Source organism: Perognathus longimembris, chromosome 23 (assembly GCF_023159225.1).
Source record: "Perognathus longimembris pacificus isolate PPM17 chromosome 23, ASM2315922v1, whole genome shotgun sequence".
NCBI lineage: Eukaryota > Metazoa > Chordata > Mammalia > Rodentia > Heteromyidae > Perognathus > Perognathus longimembris.
This window is the reverse complement of record NC_063183.1, coordinates 15,921,819-15,940,341: the sequence shown is the minus strand read 5'-3', so window position 1 is coordinate 15,940,341 and position 18,523 is coordinate 15,921,819. Positions and strand designations below refer to the sequence as shown.

Sequence of the window (18,523 nt, the reverse complement as noted above, 5' to 3'; positions counted from 1 at the left end):
TTTTTTTTTTTTTTTGCCAGTCCTAGGGCTTGGACTCAGGGCCTGAACACTGTCCCTGGCTTCCTTTTGCTCAAGGCTAGCACTCTACCACTTTAGCCACAGCATCCACTTCTGGTTTTTTCTGTGTATGTGGTACTGAGGAATCAAACCCAGGGCTTCATGCATGCTAGGCGAGCACTCTACCATTAAGCCACATTCCCACCCCCCTCCTTCAGGTACTTTTGATATGCCCTCAGACTCCTGGGTCTCTTTGACTGGTTCCTAGTAAGTAGTGGCCATCTTATTTTCGGATAATCTTATTTTTATGGACTTGGTGTAACCTCATAGCTGTAGATATAGTCCATGACAATTAAATCAGATTTTCTGGTGAGGATCTGTCAGTTCCTTATCATGCCTGTGCTAGTACTCTTCTCAGCTGAGGTAAACCCACTGTGCTCAACGGTGGGAACCTTCCAGCTGGATTGTGCTTTAAGGCATTTCTTTATTCATACAGATTTTCTTCACAGTTTGATAATTTAGTCCAGGGCTGCCCTTGTTGCTCTATAGCTACTTAAACATATATAAAAATTTAAACTCTTTGATGAAATAAACCTTTTCTTTTTGGAAGCAGGAAGCTAAAAGTTGTTACATTGTTACCAATAAGGGACAATTGCTTTTGTATATGGAGGAGGTGGCAGAGGAGATTTTCTTGCTCCTTAGGGAAAAAGAATAACACATGATTTGTTTTAGTAACTTATTCTCACCTTCTGTTTGAAGTTGTTCATAATCTTAGAATTTCTTTCTGATTGGATTCTTTTTTACTTTGCTGCAGAGATAGTTTCCCAAAAACATCTTGAAAGCTTCTAAATAAAGTGCTGGTGGGAGCCAGGTCCTAGGTTCCTCAGCTGTTCAGTGAGCATGTTGCACTGTCTCCCTCAGTCTGTTTGTTCACCACAGACCTCCATCTAGGGGATCCTATAGGTGCGTTTGGGGGGGGGGGGGTTCTAGGCACAAGGTCAGGTGGTATGTGATGAAGCAGGGCAGCTATTGAGGGCCTGGAGGGTCCACGAGGACTTTACTTGTCCTCACCAAGTGGCTGTGTCCTGGTGAGAGCAGCTATGTTACTTGGAGTAAGTCCTTCATCTATCCCTGGCTTTTGCTCTCTTTCCAGAAGCCTTGGGGAGCTCACGTTATCCTGGAGGTTTAGACTTGGGGTTTGTTTCTGGAAACTTATATTCTGATCTATGGAGGCTTTTCTGGTATCAGTCCAAGCACAGAGGCTCATCTAAAGGAAGTGACCAGCAGATGTCAGTGAGTGGCTAGAGTGTGGACAGGAAGCTTCCTTCACTGCAGTGGCTCCACAGCTCTACCTGTGGATGGCCACTGTCTAGAACCTCAGACCATCTACTGCTTCTCTTCCTATGTGGCCTTGCCATCACTTTAGCATGGCCAATTTGATGGGCTTTCATGTTTTCATTTAAGCTTCTTTGGTTCATTACTTAGTTGAATGCCCTCCTTTTATTTTGGCTCTTGGTTTGGTTTCTTTCCTCTTGAGCCTTCATGGTTTTTCTTTCCAGTAATTTTCAGGAGCCTTGCAGGACACAAAGGAAGCCATGAAATCTTCCAAGAAAACCATGTACTGAAAGGACCATTTATAGGGCTGAGGAGCCAACCAGGCTAGTCCATGTTAGCAGGGCTATGGCTGGAGAGGCTCAGAAACAGGACTGTCGGCCTGCATGGCAGCTGATGAGTCCCCTTGGTCCTCTGGGTCTGGGATTGTCAAGAGGTCTCCAATGATGAGTGGGTCTAGAGTGTCTGGGTGCCAGCCCTGTGGCCTGCAGGTAAGTATCATACAAGCTGGGACTGGAGACATCAGAATGGGGAGGGTTCCTGGAATGGAGGGCTGAATCTTCCTTCCTGAGCTGTTGGTGACTGAGAAGAAGTGCTTCCTGGCCTACATCAATCTGTTGGCAGCTGCCTTGTGTTCATCACTGACCACACACACAGGATCTTTTTCTTCATACTGCCCCTGTGTAGTGGCATTATGATGAATGAATGTGACAAGTGCCTTCTGTACTCAGTTGTCAGGTGGGGGTGGTAGTGCCAGGGATGAGGGCACATGTTCTGGGGCTCAGCAGGTGTCATCAGGTGGAGTCCGGACAGTTGGATTCCTAGGAGTTACCAGTTCATTCCTGGTGACCAGTGCCAAGCTCATGATGAGCTTGGCTACCTTCTGTGTTCACACTGTACTGTCCTGACAATGGACTAGCCAGCCACTGTGGTAGAAGGTAAGGAATGCGCTTTGAAGTGTGACCGTTTCTCTCTTTCTCCTCTTCTCAGCTAGGGCCAATTCATTCGTAGGAACAGCTCAGTATGTTTCTCCAGAGCTGCTCACGGAGAAGTCGGCCTGTAAGAGGTAATCACTTTTTTCCAACAGTACTCCTCTCCATGTCAGCTATTAGGTTTCTTCACAAAGGAAGAGCAGAGTTCGCTGCTGTTGTGCTGTAGGCCACGTCAAGTTACTACAGATCAGGCAGATGGAAGGGTAGTATCTTCCAGTTCCAACTTTAGGAAAAGTCTAACAGAGAAGCACCTTCCTCTTAGTGCTGAGGGGTGGAACTGGCATGGCTGGCTAGGGCAGTAAAGCTATGGCTAACTCAGATGCACTCTTGATCCATTCAGGCTAGTAAAATACTAGCCATCAGCAATAATGCTAAAGCAAGAGCTTGAGGCCCTAAGTTCAAGCTCTGGCACCAGCACAAAAATAAGTAAGACAATAAATAAATTCAGTAAGTGAAGGAAGGAGAAAGAAAGCAGAACCGTTATGACCACAGCTAGATGTCCTGAGTCCCACATATGAGGGACACTGAAGCTTCCACCTTTCCTGCCAACATGTTTTCCTAGTATGTGCAGCTCTTATGTCCCCTCTCTATACATTGAGATGACCTCACAGATCTTATCCACCCTCAAGTTCTACCTTCTGCTCCCAGCTGCCCAAGCATCATTGCTACACTTGAGCCACACTGCCAGTCTATTTTGGAATAAGTCTCATGAACTTTTCTATCTGGACTGGCTTTTAATCATGTTCTTCTGGATCTCAGCCTCAGGATTTCATGCATGCTAGGCAAGCACTCTACCACTAAGCCACATTCCCAGCCCTCCTTGAGCTCTTTTGCTCAAGGCTAGCACTTCACTACTTAGAGGTACAGGACCACTTGGAGTTTCATGGTGGTTAATTGGAGATAAAAGCCTCATGGACTTCCCAGCCCAGGATGGCTTTGAACTGTGATCCTCTGATTTCAGCCTTCTGAGTAGCTAAGACTATAAGCATGAGCCTCCAACACCTAGCTTATATAAGATTTTTTTTTTTTTGGTTGGTTGTGGTGCTAGGCCTGGGGGGGGCCTGTGCACTACCACTGAGCTCTTTTGCTCAAGCCTAGTGCTCTACCACTTTGAGCCATAGCTCCACTTCTGGTTTTCTGGTGATTAACTGGAAATTAGTCTCATGGACTTTCCTGCCTGGGCTGGCTTCAAACCACGATCCTCAGATCTCAGTGCTCAGCTTGTACTAGAATTTTTAAAGTGCTCATTGAAACAAGTCATCCCATTTTTTTGAAACCCTACCCATACCATACAGTAGGTTTAAATCATAAACATACCTTGTTTTAAGGGACAGGAGTACAGGGAGGCTGAATCTTGGGTGGTGTAGGTAGAGTGGAAATAAACCTTGCTTGTTACTTTTGCCAATACCATTTTTCTTTGTCTTTTTCCTACTTTAAAGTTCAGACCTTTGGGCTCTTGGATGCATAATATACCAACTTGTGGCAGGACTCCCACCTTTCCGAGCCGGGTAAGAATGAGCCTGCACTTTTCAGCTGACAGCAGGTAGGCGGGTAACACCAGGGCTCATACACAGCTGGGAGGTGCAACTGTGCAGGGCTTGGTGGTTTGTGGGTGGCTTGAGGCAAGTGCAGTACTGACATGTGCCAAGGGCACTGGCACTGGAGGTTCAAAAGGGTCCCGCTCAAGTGACTTCCTCTTTTTTTTTTTAATTTCACAGAAATGAATATCTTATATTTCAGAAGATCATTAAATTGGAATATGACTTCCCAGAAAAATTCTTTCCTAAGGCAAGAGACCTTGTGGAAAAACTCTTGGTAAGTGTTTTGAATTTTCTTTTCTTTTTTTTTTTTTTGCCAGTCCTGGGGCTTGAACTCAGGGCCTGGGCACTGTCCCTGGCTTCTTTTTTGCTCAAGGCTAGCACTCTGCCGCTTGAGCCACAGCACCACTTCTGGTCTTTTTCTACATATGTGGTGCTGAGGAATCGAACCCAGGGCTTGCCACTAGGCCATATTCCTAGCCCTGCGTTTTGAATTTTCTATGTTGAGGGGTCCCACAGCCACTCGGTGCATCCTCTGACCCCAAGTTCAGAGAAGCAGCCTAGAGGCCCTCCTGCTGAAGGAAAGATTCATTTAGGGTTGACAATGATTATAGACAGACTCATATCTTTATACCATCTCCTCTCATTATAATCCCTTTCACTTTCCAAATGTCTGACTCTTGACTTTAATAAGACAGGAAATTACTATATCATTCTACATGTGCTCATCAGTATTACATGGCATGTTAAGTTGCTGCTGGAGAAACTGGGATTTATTACAGTGGCAGATGGCTGTGAATTCTACTCTGACATATGCTGATATCACCTTTAGTGTAAGCTGCATGCAAGCTTTAGATCAATCATGTAATGAGGCAGAGAGAAACAGGTTTACCTGGGAAAGATGTGCCCATTTATATTTTAGAGAATGAAACTTCCCAGCCGTTGTGGCTTTGGAGCTTCCCTCCTTTCTAGTTCTTTAGGAATAAGGTCAGTTCTACCTCTATAGAGGCAAGACCAGGATCAACTACATCCTCCTGGCCTCTTTTCCCCACTTTATCCCTCAGTGAGAAGTAGACTTGATCCCCTTGGGAGCCTGGAGGGCTCAACTTCATCCCTGGGGGAGATGATGTTCCACTCTGCATCTGTGAGAGCATCTTCCCAGACTGATTATCTCTTCCTTCTCTTTTTTTTTTTTTTTGGCCAGTCCTGGGCCTTGGACTCAGGGCCGGAGCACCATCCCTGGCTTCTTCCCGCTCAAGGCTAGCACTCTGCCACTTGAGCCACAGCGCCGCTTCTGGCCGTTTTCTGTATATGTGGTGCTGGGGAATCGAACCTAGGGCCTCGTGTATCCGAGGCAGGCACTCTTGCCACTAGGCTATATCCCCAGCCCTCTTCCTTCTCTTTGTGGTTAGAGCCATCAGTTCACTTCTCCTTTATTTTGGGTTTTATTTATTTAGTACCCATCCTAGGGCTTGAACTCAGGTCCTGGGTGCTGTCCCTTAGCTGCCTTTTTTTCCCCCTCAAGGCTAGGGCTCTCCCACTCGAGCCACAGCTCGATTCTCAGCTTTTTAGTAGTTTATTGGAGATAAGAGTTTCAGAGTTTACTACGCAGGCTGGCTGTGAATTACAGTCCTTAAATCTTAACCTCCAGAGTAGCCAGGATTACAGGTATGAGCCACCAGTGCCCAGCTGTTTTAGTATTTTTGACTTGTGCTTTAAAAGGAATTTTGCTTCTCTCTCTCTCTCTCTTTCTCTCTCTCTCTCTCTCTGTCTCTGTCTCCCCCTCCCCCTCTCTCCCCTCTCTCCCCTCTCTCCTTCCTTCCTTCCTTCCTTCCTTCCTTCCTTCCTTCCTTCCTTCCTTCCTTCCTTCCTTCCTTCCTTCCTTCCTTCCTCCCTCCCTCCCTCCCTCCCTCCCTCCCTCCCTCCCTCCCTCCCTCTTTCCTTCCCTCCCTCCTTCCCTCCCTCCCTCCTTCCCCTTTCCTTTCCTGTCTTGTCCTGTCCTGTCCTTGTCCTTGTCTTGCCCTTGTCCTGTCCTGTCCTTGTCCTTTCCCTGTCCTTTCTGCCAGTATTAGGACTTGAACTTGGCTTTTTTCATTCACAGCTGGTACTTTGCCTCCTGAGCCACACTTCCAGTTCCAGATTTTTTCTTGTTAATTGGAGATAAGAGTCTTGAAGAGCAGGCTGGCTTTGAGATAGTCCTCAGACGCCAGCATCCTGAGCAGTCAGGTTTATAGATGTGAGGCACTGGCGTCTGGTTGCTGTCTATATTTTGAGTTTGAGATTGGTTTTTATCTGTGGGAGGGAAGGTGTAGAGTCTTGAGGTGAGTCAGGAACCCCAAGCAGTCTATCCCTGATGTGGGAGCAAACAGACAGGGAGTGGGCTATAGCACCCTTGTTCTTCCCAGGAGCTTCCCAGGAGGTTGGAAATAGTTGGTCAGAATAGTCCAAATTGCATTTTAACCTTGACAGTGGTTTGTGTTGACTGTCATTTAAGGTTTTAGATGCCACAAAGCGGTTAGGCTGTGAAGAGATGGAAGGGTACGGACCTCTCAAAGCGCATCCATTCTTTGAGTCCATCCTGTGGGCGAATCTGCATCAGCAGACACCTCCGAAGCTCACGGCTTACTTGCCAGCCATGTCAGAGGACGACGAGGACTGCTATGGCAATGTAAGCTGGCACCTGTGGGGGTAGCTTGGGCAGAGTTTGTTTGCCACGCTATATGAATGTGGCCCCTCTGTGTATAGGAGCTTCATGCCCATGTGCCACAGGGCCCCAATGGATATGATTAGTGTCTAAAATATATGAGCCAGTATTGTGGATCCATTGGTGGTTTACACTTTGCTGCTGTGAGGCCATGGCCCACAGACTTTGGGGGAGGACTCCTCCCTTTTCTCATTCCTTTAACTGAGAAGGGCCTGGTGGGGGGAGTGGGGCTGGACTGCTGAGTAAGGGAGAAGTGTCATGCTCTTGATCTTTGGGTCATGCCCTTGTCTCTCAGCTCCTGGTGCTGGGACTTCCTGGTAACTCATCATTGGTGGCTTTTAGCACGGTGCCTTTATAATAGCTTCTAAGGCATTCTGGAATGCTACTTTCCAAGCAAAACCTGGGGTATTGCTGCTTTGAACTTCACAGGATGTGGTCTTTGAAGGTGGACCCTGATCCCTGCAACTTAATATTCAGCAGGAAAAGGCCTGTCTAAGTCCTAGTCCTGAGCAGTGCAGCCCCTGGGGTCTGTGAGTGCCTGCCGTCACTGACATGGAGGCTGCTTGTGTCTCAAGGTTGACTATAGACATGGCCTGAAGTGCAGTTTGTTCTTAAAACTTTTCTCCTAGAAGCTGAGAAATATGCACAAAAGGGACAGAAAAGTCACGGAGTTTGCCATTACCTAGTTTTCCTCACCCAAGCTCTTCTCACCATCTTGAATTGTAGCCCCAATATTTAAATGTGATTCTGAAACTTTATCATCTTTGAAAGTCCGTTTTTCTGATTTGAGCTGTCTTTGTGAATTGCTACTATTATAATAATTATCATTCATGGAAGTCCACTTGAGGAATTCTAGCTTTGGCTAGTTTTCCAAAGCTACTTAATAATCACTACTTTCACCCCTTTTTAAAAAAATTAATTTTATTGTCAAGGTGATGTAAAGAGGGGTTATAGTTACATACATAAGGTAACGAGTACATTTCTTGTCAAACTTGTTACCTCCTCCCTCATTTTTCTCCCACCTTCCCTCCTCCCCAATTCCCACCCCCTTTTTAAAAAGTACATTTCCATAGCTAGAATACTTTGTTTTGCCTATTTTGTCTTTCTCAGTTATTCTCCCTTTTCTTTCTACTTCTCCCCTCCTTGCCCCACCACCACCACACCACTTCCTCCTCCTCCTTTTGCCAGTCCTGGGGTTTGAACTCAGGGCCTGGACACTGTCCCTGAGCTGCTTTTGCTCAAAGCTAGTGGTCTACCACTTGAGCTGTAGCACCACTTCTGGCTTTTTCTGTTTATGTGGTTCTGAAGAATCGGACCCAAGGCTTCGTGCATGCTAAGCAAGGATTCTACCACTAAGCCACATTCCCAGCCCCATACCTTCTTCTTTTTTCCCCCAGTCCTGAACTTGAACTCAGGGCCTAGGTACTCTTCCCAAGTTTTTTCAGCTTGAGGCTAGTGATCTGCCACTTGAACCACAGTGCCACTTCTGGTTTTCTGGTGGTTTATTGGAGATGAGTTTCATGAACTTTCCTACCAGGGCTGGTTTTGAACTTAGATCCTCAGATCTCAGCCTCCTGAATATCTAGGATTACAGGCATGAGCCACCGGCGCCCAGCTTTGCTTCTTAAAGGTGGACTTGTATTATCATAAGTTCATTCTACCTGTTGTTATTGTTATTATTATTATTTTTGGCCAGTCCTGGAGCTTGGACTCAGGGCCAGTCCTGGAGCTTGGATTCAGGGCCTGAGCACTATCCCTGGCTTCTTTTTTGCTCAGGGTTAGCACTCTGCCACTTGAGCCACAGTGCCACTTCTGGTCATTTTCTGTATATGTGGTGCTAGAGAATCGAATCCAGGGCTTCATGTATACGAGGCAAGCACTCTTGCCACTAGGCCATATCCCCAGCCCTCTACCTATTATTTTTGAACTTCACATAAGTGGAAGTCTACAATAGGTAATATTTTTGTGAGAGACATCTATATCCTTTCATTTGTTTGTGTTGATATATAATATTCCTTTTTTGAATGAAGCCTCAATTTATCCATTTTATTGTGGTTAGAAATTTCATACTGGTTTTCATTTTGGCAGTTTTTCTTTTTTTAAATCAAGGATTTTAGTATATCAGGCTAAGGTAGGAAGAGATGGAAAAAAAGAGAAATATTACTTGCTCCCATGCAGGAAATGAGGATAAAGAATCATTGTGCTTGCAATTTAATGCAGATTCTTGAACTTGTTTCTGGTTCATTTATTCATTTCTGGTGTCTGATAGTTGGGAGTAGAAGTCCTTAATTATAGATTTTGCATGTTTTCATTTAGTAGAGGCTGCTAGCCAAGATTGGTAGATCTATTAACAATGCTTTCTCTTCTTAAAGATCAGAGGTCAACTTTATCTCTTACCTATACAGCATATTCCCCTTTTGTTCTAAAATGCCCTTCTCCTCACTTCTCCTCAAGACACCATATCCAGGATTCTCTCTCCGTGCACACATGTGGGGTCTATGCAGAGCTCAGCTCAGCCCCTGGGAATGAGGAGGAGGAGAAGTGATGGGAACAGGGCATGTAGTCCACAGGCCGAAGGGCCACCTGCTGCCCCTGGGCAGGACTTCTCCAGGTATGACAGGCCCAGCAGGGAGGGCATGACGACCCTACCAGCTCCTGCTGTGTTAAGGGAATGTTGCCAATTGGTAGCACATAGGCAGATGCAGGAGCAGGGTGGGGAACTACTAGCTCTAAGGGCTGAGTTCTCTGCAGTGGACAGCTGTGAGAGAACAGAGGCAATCTTGAGCTCAGCTCAAGTCTGGGCACAAAGGGTATTTTAGGACAAAAGGGGAGTCATGCCTCCAACCCCAAAATATGCTTTTCTAGTATCAGTAGCGATTAATCAGATTTGGCATAAAGGTGTTTTTTTTTGGCCAGTCCTGGGCCTTGAACTCAGGGCCTGAGCACTGTCCCTGGCTTCTTCCTGCTCAAGGCTAGCACTCTGCCACCTGAGCCACAGCGCCCCTCCTGGCCGTTTTCTATATATGTGGTGCTGGGGAATCGAACCGAGAGCTTCATGTGTAGGAGGCAAGCGCTCTTGCCACTAAGCCATATTCCCAGCCCTGGCATAAAGTTTTAGAGAAAACTACAATTGTATTGACCCAAAAATAGAACTACTCACAAACATTCCACATGAGCAAAACTTTGTCAAATCTGATTGATCTCTACTGAGATTAGAAAGGAATATTTTTGGGTTGGAGGCATGACTCAAGTGGTAGAGAACCAGCTGAACGTGCAAGCCAAGTGCTAATCTTATGGTTTAAACTCAGCCAAGGCACTGTCCCTTAGCTTTTTTGCTCAAAGCTAGAACTCTACTGCTTTTGGTGGTTAATTGGAAATAATAGTCTTATAGACTTTCTTGCCCAGGCTGGCTTTGAACTGCCAGTTTCAGATCTCAGCCTCCTGAGTAGCTAGGATTACAGGCATGAGCCACTGGTATTGGGCTTGCATCTCATTTCACTGCCACCCTTGTTAGTGCTATGTCAAGGTCTCTCCTCCCTGGAGATGATGGCTGAGTTGTATGTAGATCCTCTCTGACCCCTGTTCCTATCAGAAGAGGGACTCAGCAGGAAGGTCCAGTCTTGCCTTAACCTAGCAGCAAGATGGCCAGTGGAGAATCACAGCTGTTCACATATACCCAAAGGAGCAGAGAATGAGTGTAAGCTCAGCAGGTGTTAGAAGGCTATAGAGTAGGCAGTATGTGGGGAAGGGGTTTGATCCTAGAAACAAATTGAGGTGCCTTTCTCCTTTCTCCTTCCCTGCAGTATGACAATCTTCTGAGCCAGTTTGGCTGCATGCAAGTATCCTCTTCCTCCTCCTCCCACTCGCTGTCTGCAGTGGATTCCAGCCTGCCCCACAGGTCGGGCAGCAACATAGAGCAGTACATCCACGATTTGGACTCTAACTCTTTTGAACTGGACTTACAGTTTTCTGACGACGAGAAGAAGTTACTGTTAGAGAAGCAGGCCGGTGGAAATCCTTGGTAAGAATTGTAGACAAACGACCTCTTTCTAGAAACAAGTGAACCTAGAGAGTAGGCATTACAGTTGGACTGCTTAGCCTTGTGATACCCCAGTACCTTGAGTACTCTGCAGGAGGAGTGCCTCCAAGGGGTGTCAGGAGACTAGAGCTGGGGGTTGAGTGGGTTTACACCTTTGGGTGTTCTACCTCCAGTGGGAAAGACTGAAAATGGCTCTGGTATCTGTACATTCTAGGTAAAGGATTTGAACTTGGGGTCTTGTTAAGCAGATGTTTTTATTTTTATTGGTATCAAAGCAGACATTTTACTAAATGACAGGGCATGGCGGAGTAAGACACTGGCAGACACTAGAGTCCAGTTCCCTTCTCTTAAGCCAGACATTGGATTTATAACATGTACAAGAGTACCACTTGTTTTATGCTGCTTTCAGGACTTGAACTTGGGTCCTCACACTTTATCTTTCTTTTATCTGTGGAATTCTTTGGTGTTACACATGTCTATAGTTTGAACTTTCTATGTTGGTCCTTGTAAGAAATCTCCAGGGGCTGGGAATACAGCTTAGTAGAAGAGCCTTGCTTAGCATGCACAAAGCCCTGGGTTTGATTCTTCAGTACCACATGAGCAGAAAAAACCAGAAGTGGATGCTGTGGCTCAAGTGGTAGAGTGTAAGCCTTGAGCACAAGGAAGCCAGGGACAGTGTTCAGGTCCTGAGTTCAACCCCAGGACTGGCAAAAAAAAAAGAAATCTCCAGCTTTTAGAAAAAGGTCTGTGTGTTGTGTTTTACATGTTTATTAAATACCTCTGAGATGGGAGATATTGCCCCCATGGGTCATTTCTTGCTTCCGTTATTCCATTGTTTCTTTTTTTTGCCAATCCTAGGACTTGAAGTCTGGGCCTGGGCACTGTCTCTGGGCTTCTTTTGCTGGAGTAGTGCTCTACCACTTGAGCCACAGAGCCACTTCAATGTTTTCTGTGATTAAGAATCTCATGGACCTTCCTGCATGGACTGGCTTTGAACCATGATCCTCAGATCTCACCTCCTAAGTAGCTAGGATTACAGTTGTGAACCACTGGTACCTGGCTTCCTCCCTTTCTTGTTCAAAATCTTGTTTGTTATTAAATCCCACAAAATGTTGGTTGTGACCTGAGGTTAGGCCATTGGTGGTATGGTCTCCCTAGGAAAGCTGATCTGATCAGGTTAGGTTAGGGGGTCAAAATTGTGGTCAGTGGAGCTTAGTGGGATTGGGTTCCACTAACTTAGCCCTTCTTACATGTGTTTTGCCCCCTGGGCAGGTGTGCAGGTATTTATATGGTTGACCGTAGTCTATTTTCAGATATAAAGCATAGTATTTCTCTAGTAGAACCTCAGATCAGGAATTCCAGTGGAGTCAGATAGTACTCAGAGGTGTAAATGTAGCCTAATGGTAGAGTGTATACTTAGCATGCATGAGGCCTTGAGTTCCATCCCTGGCACCTCAAATATGATAGACCATAAACCAGTAGCTATTAACTTTAACCCAGTGAAGTAAGCTGTCCCCAGATGAGGACATTTGCATGTGATGGTAGCTGGTATTGGTAATGCTGTGAAAAAAGCTCCTCCATTTATTGAATTTTGAGTGTTGCCTGCAGTTGTGTTGGCAACTCTAGACCAAATGTACAGGCTGGGTGTTCCTCACCCTACTGTAGACATGAAGACAATCAATCTCTTATGCTCCAAGGAGGCAAAATAAGCTGTACATACTGACAATGTGTATTAAGTCAGAGCCAGTGTTTGAAATTTTCTCTTCCACATTCCTGCCTTATTTGAATAAAAAATGTGTTTATTACTGTGGTAGAAAAGCCAGGTCTCCCCTCCCTATCTTGAGAAGTGAACCCAGGGACCTAGGGCCTGGTGCATGCTACTAAGTACACACAGTCTGCCACTGAACTACAACCCAGCCAGAAAATATGGTCTTAAATCAGATCTAAAGTTGGATCTTTCAAGAGTTTGTGGTCCTACTGACTCAATTTCAGGCCCTAAACTAGAATTCTGGCATGGAGTATACTTAAGAACAACATCTTAATCCTAAAGTTGATTCCCAGAAGGATCTACAATTAGGGGAGAGGCTGTCTCTCCAGTTTTGTTGTTGTTGTTTGTTGTTGTTCTGTTTTGTTTTTATAGTGATGGTCACTTTTGTAATGTGATTATGATGTGTGTGTTGTCTTTTAGTTTTGTGCCATTGTTTCCACTCACCATTTTTTTTTTTTTTTGCCAGCCCTGGGCCTTGGACTCAGGGCCTGAGCACTGTCCCTGGCTTCTTCCCGCTCAAGGCAAGCACTCTGCCACTTGAGTTACAGCGCCACTTCTGGCCATTTTCTGTATATGTGGTGCTGGGGAATCAAACCCAGGGCTTCAAGTATACGAGGCAAGCGCTCTTGCCACTAGGCCATATCCCCAACCCTCCACTCACCATTTTTGTTATGTAGCTAGCCAGTGCTGAGAGGTGACTATAAGAATGTAGATTCTGCTATCACTGTAGCTACTCAAGAGGTTGAGAATTGAGATCACCATTCAAAGCATTTTGTTTTTGTTTTGTTTTTTGCCAGTCCTGGGCCTTGAACTCGGGGCCTGAGCATTGTCCCTGGCTTCTCTTTTTGCTCAAGGCTAGCACTCTACCACTTGAGCCACAGTGCCACTTCTGGCTTTTTCTATATATGTGGTGCTGAGGAATTGAACCTAGGGCTTCATGTATATAAGGCGAGCACTGTATCACTAGGCCATATTCCCAGCCCCTGTACATTGCATTTTTGGAGCCACTTCCTGGTCCTAAAGAGAGGCTGGATCTGTGAAGGGCAGGGTTGGCTAACTCAGTGCCTGCGCATGGAGGTCCTGGGGAGTTTATTCGAAGGGAGGTATGTGGAGAATTGTTGTGTCTCATTCTTGTTTTCTGTTTTTGTAGGCACCAGTTTGTAGAAAATAATCTCATACTAAAAATGGGTCCGGTAGATAAGCGAAAGGTGAGTTGGGTCATTGCTGCTCTTTGTCCTCCTCTGTACATCAGCCTCATACCTCTAAACTTGGATCAGCTCATGACCTGCAGGATATAGTGTCTATTGTCCTGGCATGCTCTTTAGAGTCCCACAGTGGGGAGGAGTAGGAAATGGGCAGGTAGAAAGCCACTGCTGTGTTCTAGCTTTGCAGCTCAGTTTCCCATTGCTGCATGATGCAGAGTTCACCAGGCTAAAGTTTCTGTTACATTTAGGCTATTTTTGGTACTACATATTATGAACTAACAGAATTGTGCAGCATTTATCAGACCATGTTAACATGAGTCTCTTTTGAACATGGGGCTCCTGGAATCCCTTTGTAGTGTAAGAATCTTCACAAAGTAGACTGAAGCCTGTCCTGTAAGAGAGAGACTCTGCTTTAGAGGAGTCAATAGGCCTAGGACAGTAGGCTGCCTTCAGTGGCACATCTTTGTGAGCTCACCAGCAGGGCCTATGAAACTAGAGGAGGAGGTCTATCAGATGAGTGGTGGCTGAATAGTATTCTTCCTGTATAGATTGGTCCTCTCTGTGCTTCAGTAACACAGGTTTTTGTTTGTTTGTTTGTTTCTTGTTTTTGGTCAGGGTTTATTTGCACGGCGAAGGCAGTTATTGCTCACAGAAGGGCCGCATTTATATTATGTTGATCCTGTCAACAAAGTCCTGAAAGGTGAAATTCCATGGTCACAAGAACTCCGACCAGAGGCCAAGAATTTTAAAACTTTCTTTGTCCACACGGTGAGTCTGTCCTAAGGAGCTCTTGCCTGCCAGTGTTTTAGGAAGACCTCTGAGCCTGATGGAGAGCATCTCTTACTTTGGCCTGGGGGCAGTTAGGGCTCTGCATTAATGGCTTAGGTCTTCCTGGAGCACTCTGTGCTGGCTCTCCGTTTAGGGTGGGTCACTCATCTTCATGTTTAGTTTCTGCACATGTGGAAGGAAGACCTGGTGAAGGTGCTTATAGGAGGACATTAGGTACTCTGTTTGGGTGGGTTAGGGAACTCCCTGGAGGACATTAGGTGCTCTGTCTTTGCAGCCTAACCGGACATACTACTTGATGGATCCAAGTGGGAATGCTCACAAGTGGTGCAGAAAGATCCAGGAGGTTTGGAGGCAGCAATACCAGAGCCACCCAGATGCCGCTGTGCAGTGACATGTCCTGCGGCCGGGCTGCCCTTCGCTGCCAGGACACCTGCCCCAGCGCGGCTCGGCCGCCACCAGGACGCTTCCAGACCACCTGCCGGCCATCTCAAGGAAAGCGCAGACGGCGGAAACCTTGCAGCTTTTTTATTTAAACGAAAAGAAGAAAAAAAAAAAACCCCAACTACACAAGGAACAAAACCAATAGCAACCAGGAATTCAGGGTCGCTTTGCTTGCTCTCTGTGCTCTGTGGAGGCTTCCACATGCTGTTGTGCCCGTGGAGACCCAGCTCCTGCCCAGACCAGTGGCCATGTTTGGCATCACCAGCCCCTGCTAGCATCCATGGGAACTATGTGCCCGCCACCACCCCTTCCCACCTGCCCCAGCTTCTGCTGTGGCTGGGGGACTGGGTGTGTTTTGGCTTTTTGTGCCCACCCTCAGAACACTTCACCGGGGAGCCTCTACACACCTCTGCTGGGCAGAGCTACCACCAGCTTGCTGTGGGCACAAGGGTCTTAGCTAGTTCTGTGTGTACACTCCCTTCCTTGAGTATCATGCACGACCCTGGAGATGTGGCTGGCCCCCTCAGGTGCCCCCTAGCAGGGCTTGGTTGCCTGATTTTTGTGCTCCCTGTTTTGGAGGTGACAGGCAGAGCAGGCTGCTACAGGTTCTACTTCTGCAGCCCACCTCCTAGCAGTGTCCATCAATGGAGCTGGACACCATGTCAAGAGGAGTGCCATCAGATGAGAAATGGTCAGCACCCAGCTGGATCATTGTACCTGGGCAAGGCCGAGAGTTGCCCCAGAGGCTCCAGAACAGCTTAGGCTGTTGACCTCTACATGGGAAAGCAGGGCCTCAGACCCTCCTGAGAGTCTTGAAAAGGTTTATGTGTGCAGGCTGCTGGCTGCTTAGGCAGAATCTGAGAGAGCCCTGGTGCCAGCGGTTTCAGGGTGTGTCGGTTTCTTGCCCATTCTCACATGCCCATTTGTATCATGGGTAAACACTTCTCAGCTAGCTCAGTGTCTCTACGTTGAAAATCTAAAAGCCTTCTTGCATTGCCTGGTTACTTGGTCCATAAAGAGTGGACTTTGCCTAAAAATGTTATTCACTGATGCCCGGGACATGAGAACAGCCCACTTAAGCCCAAACCTGGGCCTACCTGTTCGTGTCCCCTGCCAGTCTTAGGGCCACTTCTTCAAGACACTCTGTGGTGGTGCTCTGCTCTATAACACGGGTGGCCAGGGAACACACCAGCCTGGCTCTCTTTGCTGCTCTGGCAGAGCACTCTTGAGAGGCTCATCTGTGCCTCTCTGCCTAAGCTGTCCCTGGAGGAGACCCTGGGTTCTGGGAGGGAGAGGAACAGAGTCTGCTCATGGATACACCTGTGACTCCCTGTCCCCAGGGCAAAAACCTTTCCATTCCTGTAGACTCACAAAGGCACCAACAAAAGGCACAGAAAAGCTTCCTTTCTCTCTTGTCCCCACTACCTGCCTGCCTGCCGAGTGGCTCTTTTTAAGCTGGGGTAAGGTACAGATGTAGGTCCTGCTTGTAGTGCTAGTGTGGAATGCTGGATTAGAGTAAAAATGTTCCCTGGGCTTTCCAGTTCACACTGTGAAAGCTGTGGGTCAGCAGCCAGGGTCAAGGTCTTGCCTGTCCTTGGAGAGCGTGGCACTGTTTGGCTTGCAGCCCTTGGCCTGTGGGCCCCTCTCCTAGCTTGTGAAGATGTTGAGCCATCTTGGAATTTGTTTCTTGGAATTCCTCTGCAGGCTCCTTTCCCTTGTAGCTGGTTAGCCCTTTTGGCCCTCCTGAGAACAGCCCATACCTGTGTGGAGGGGGCTCCCTGGCTCTTGCACACACAAAGAAGGCATCACTTTGGCACTTGGCTACAGTGGAAAAAGGAGGGCTTAAGCTTGGTTTGATTAATTAAAGAGTGCCTAGCCAACTTTGGGTGGGAGAATGAGTCTCATCACCTCCTCCCCCTGGAGAGTGCCACTGCTTCCTCACTTCACCAAGCAGTGTCCTGATTACTGCAGTCACCACTGTGGGGCAGCTGAGACAACTGCCCTATGCTGCTGCCAGCCAAGTCCTTCCTTTGTCAAAGCACTCTGTCCTCACAGTCTCTTTTTCCTGACTTACATCAGCTTCAGTTTTTTTTTTTTTTTTTGGCCAGTCCTGCCCTTGGACTTGGGGCCTGAGCACTGTCCCTGGCTTCTTCTTCTTCTTCTTTTTTTTTTTTTTTTTGCTCAAGGCTAGCACTCTACCACTTTAGCCACAGTGCCACTTCTGGCCATTTTCTATATATGTGGTCCTGGGGAATCGAACCCAGGGCTTCATGTATACGAGGCAAGCACTCTTGCCACTAGGCCATATTCCCAGCCTCAGCTTCAGTTTTTTCCAGTCATCCTTAGAGCCATCCACAGCATGCAGGCAGATACCTTACACTTTAGGACAGGTGTGTGTGTGTCTGCATGCCCATCAACATGCATGGGATCTGTCAAGGTGAGCAAGGAGGGCCCTGTTGTTCAGAAGCTCTGAGAACCCTGTGGCCTACTAAATAGGCAAGGATGGGTGTAAAGGCTGGGACCATATCTTTTGTGGTCTCTCCCAACATGGGAGGACATGAGGCTGGTCACTGTAACTCAGTCCACTGTACCCTACAGTAGGACACAGAAAACTGGTCTTGAATGGGTGGGTCCCACCCCTTTGTGGCCTCAGCTAAAGAAGTTGGCATCCCTGTGTGGAGCTCTGAGCCCCTCCACTGCAGGGAGTGGCACTGTGTGGTGTGGCTGCCATCCACTGCAGGGGGTGACACTGTGGTGTGGCTGCCATTTTGAACCCTCCTTGTTGGAGGTTTGCTGAAAGTGTTTTGAGAGGCAATGCTGGTGGAAATTCACCTCTAGTCCTCTGGTGTCTGTGGTCCATGTCTGAGGATGGCCCTGTGATAGAGTCCCAGATGCCAGCAAAGGGGCACTTGGTAAAAGTATCAACTGTAAGCTCACCAACAAGGGACTATAATGTGCATTTGATCTAGATCCTCCTCCACCCCCAACATTATTTCCTTTGTCCTCCCTCCCTTTTTCCCTTTTCTCTCGCCCCCCCCCCCTTTTTGCAGTGTTGGAAATTGAGCCCAGGAACTCAAAGTACAGGAAGTGCTTTACCACTGAGCTACACCCCCAAGCCTCCTTTTTTTTCTTTTGCTTTCCTAACTAAACTGGGAACACACAACATACTTTTACATCCAGCTTTTTCACTTGATACTTAAGCATTTCCCCATGCCATGAGCAGTTAAAAGCATGTATTTAGTGATTATAGTCTAATGGTTGTAAATTTTATCAATTTATCTGGCCATTTCCTTTTTGTAGATGGGTTCTGGGTTTTCATTATTTAATGCTGTGATGAATATCCTTATAAATTTTTGATTTTTGACTCTAGAGATTTTTCTCCCTCAGATACCTGCAAGTGGTGTTTTTGTGTCAGACAACTTTTTCATGTCACAGACATCCCTTTTGGTTTCATATTTAGATGCTCTGCGTTCCAATAACAGGACCTCCTTCCTGATGTTCTGTAGATTCTGAATTAAGTCAGTTACTGCTACGCTGTGTGTTCCAAAGAATGTTTGAATATGACTCTCCCTGCCTTTTTTTTAAAAACCGTGTGTGTGTGTGTGTGTGTGTGTGTGTGTGTGTGTGTGTGTGTGTGTGTGTACGTGTACCAGTTTTCTTATTTTCATTGCAAGAATCTCGTCATGCTTGCATGTTAGTCTCTTCCATTCCTGCTGCT

At 46.7% G+C, this 18,523-nt stretch overlaps 1 protein-coding gene and 1 long non-coding RNA gene across 4 annotated transcripts in view; one reads left to right on the top strand and one right to left on the bottom strand.

Annotated features, from left to right (window-relative positions):
* The window catches only part of Pdpk1 (3-phosphoinositide dependent protein kinase 1), a 69,952-nt gene extending 53,631 nt beyond the window's left edge, over positions 1 to 16,321 (top strand). For 2 of the 3 annotated variants that reach the window (XM_048333050.1, XM_048333052.1), the window contains 8 exons: positions 2,320 to 2,395; positions 3,761 to 3,829; positions 4,040 to 4,136; positions 6,354 to 6,527; positions 10,367 to 10,584; positions 13,521 to 13,578; positions 14,191 to 14,343; positions 14,639 to 16,321. In XM_048333050.1, the coding sequence (XP_048189007.1) occupies positions 2,320 to 2,395; positions 3,761 to 3,829; positions 4,040 to 4,136; positions 6,354 to 6,527; positions 10,367 to 10,584; positions 13,521 to 13,578; positions 14,191 to 14,343; positions 14,639 to 14,755 (962 nt within the window). In that variant the 3' untranslated portion in view covers positions 14,756 to 16,321. The remainder of the gene's footprint in view (positions 1 to 2,319; positions 2,396 to 3,760; positions 3,830 to 4,039; positions 4,137 to 6,353; positions 6,528 to 10,366; positions 10,585 to 13,520; positions 13,579 to 14,190; positions 14,344 to 14,638) is intronic. The other variant, XM_048333053.1, reaches the window with a different exon arrangement.
* LOC125341043 lies at positions 180 to 18,523 on the bottom strand. The gene is made up of 3 exons (XR_007208868.1): positions 18,450 to 18,523; positions 17,194 to 17,207; positions 180 to 363 (listed from the first exon to the last, which is right to left on the bottom strand). It is a non-coding gene; the product is annotated as an uncharacterized LOC125341043 (long non-coding RNA).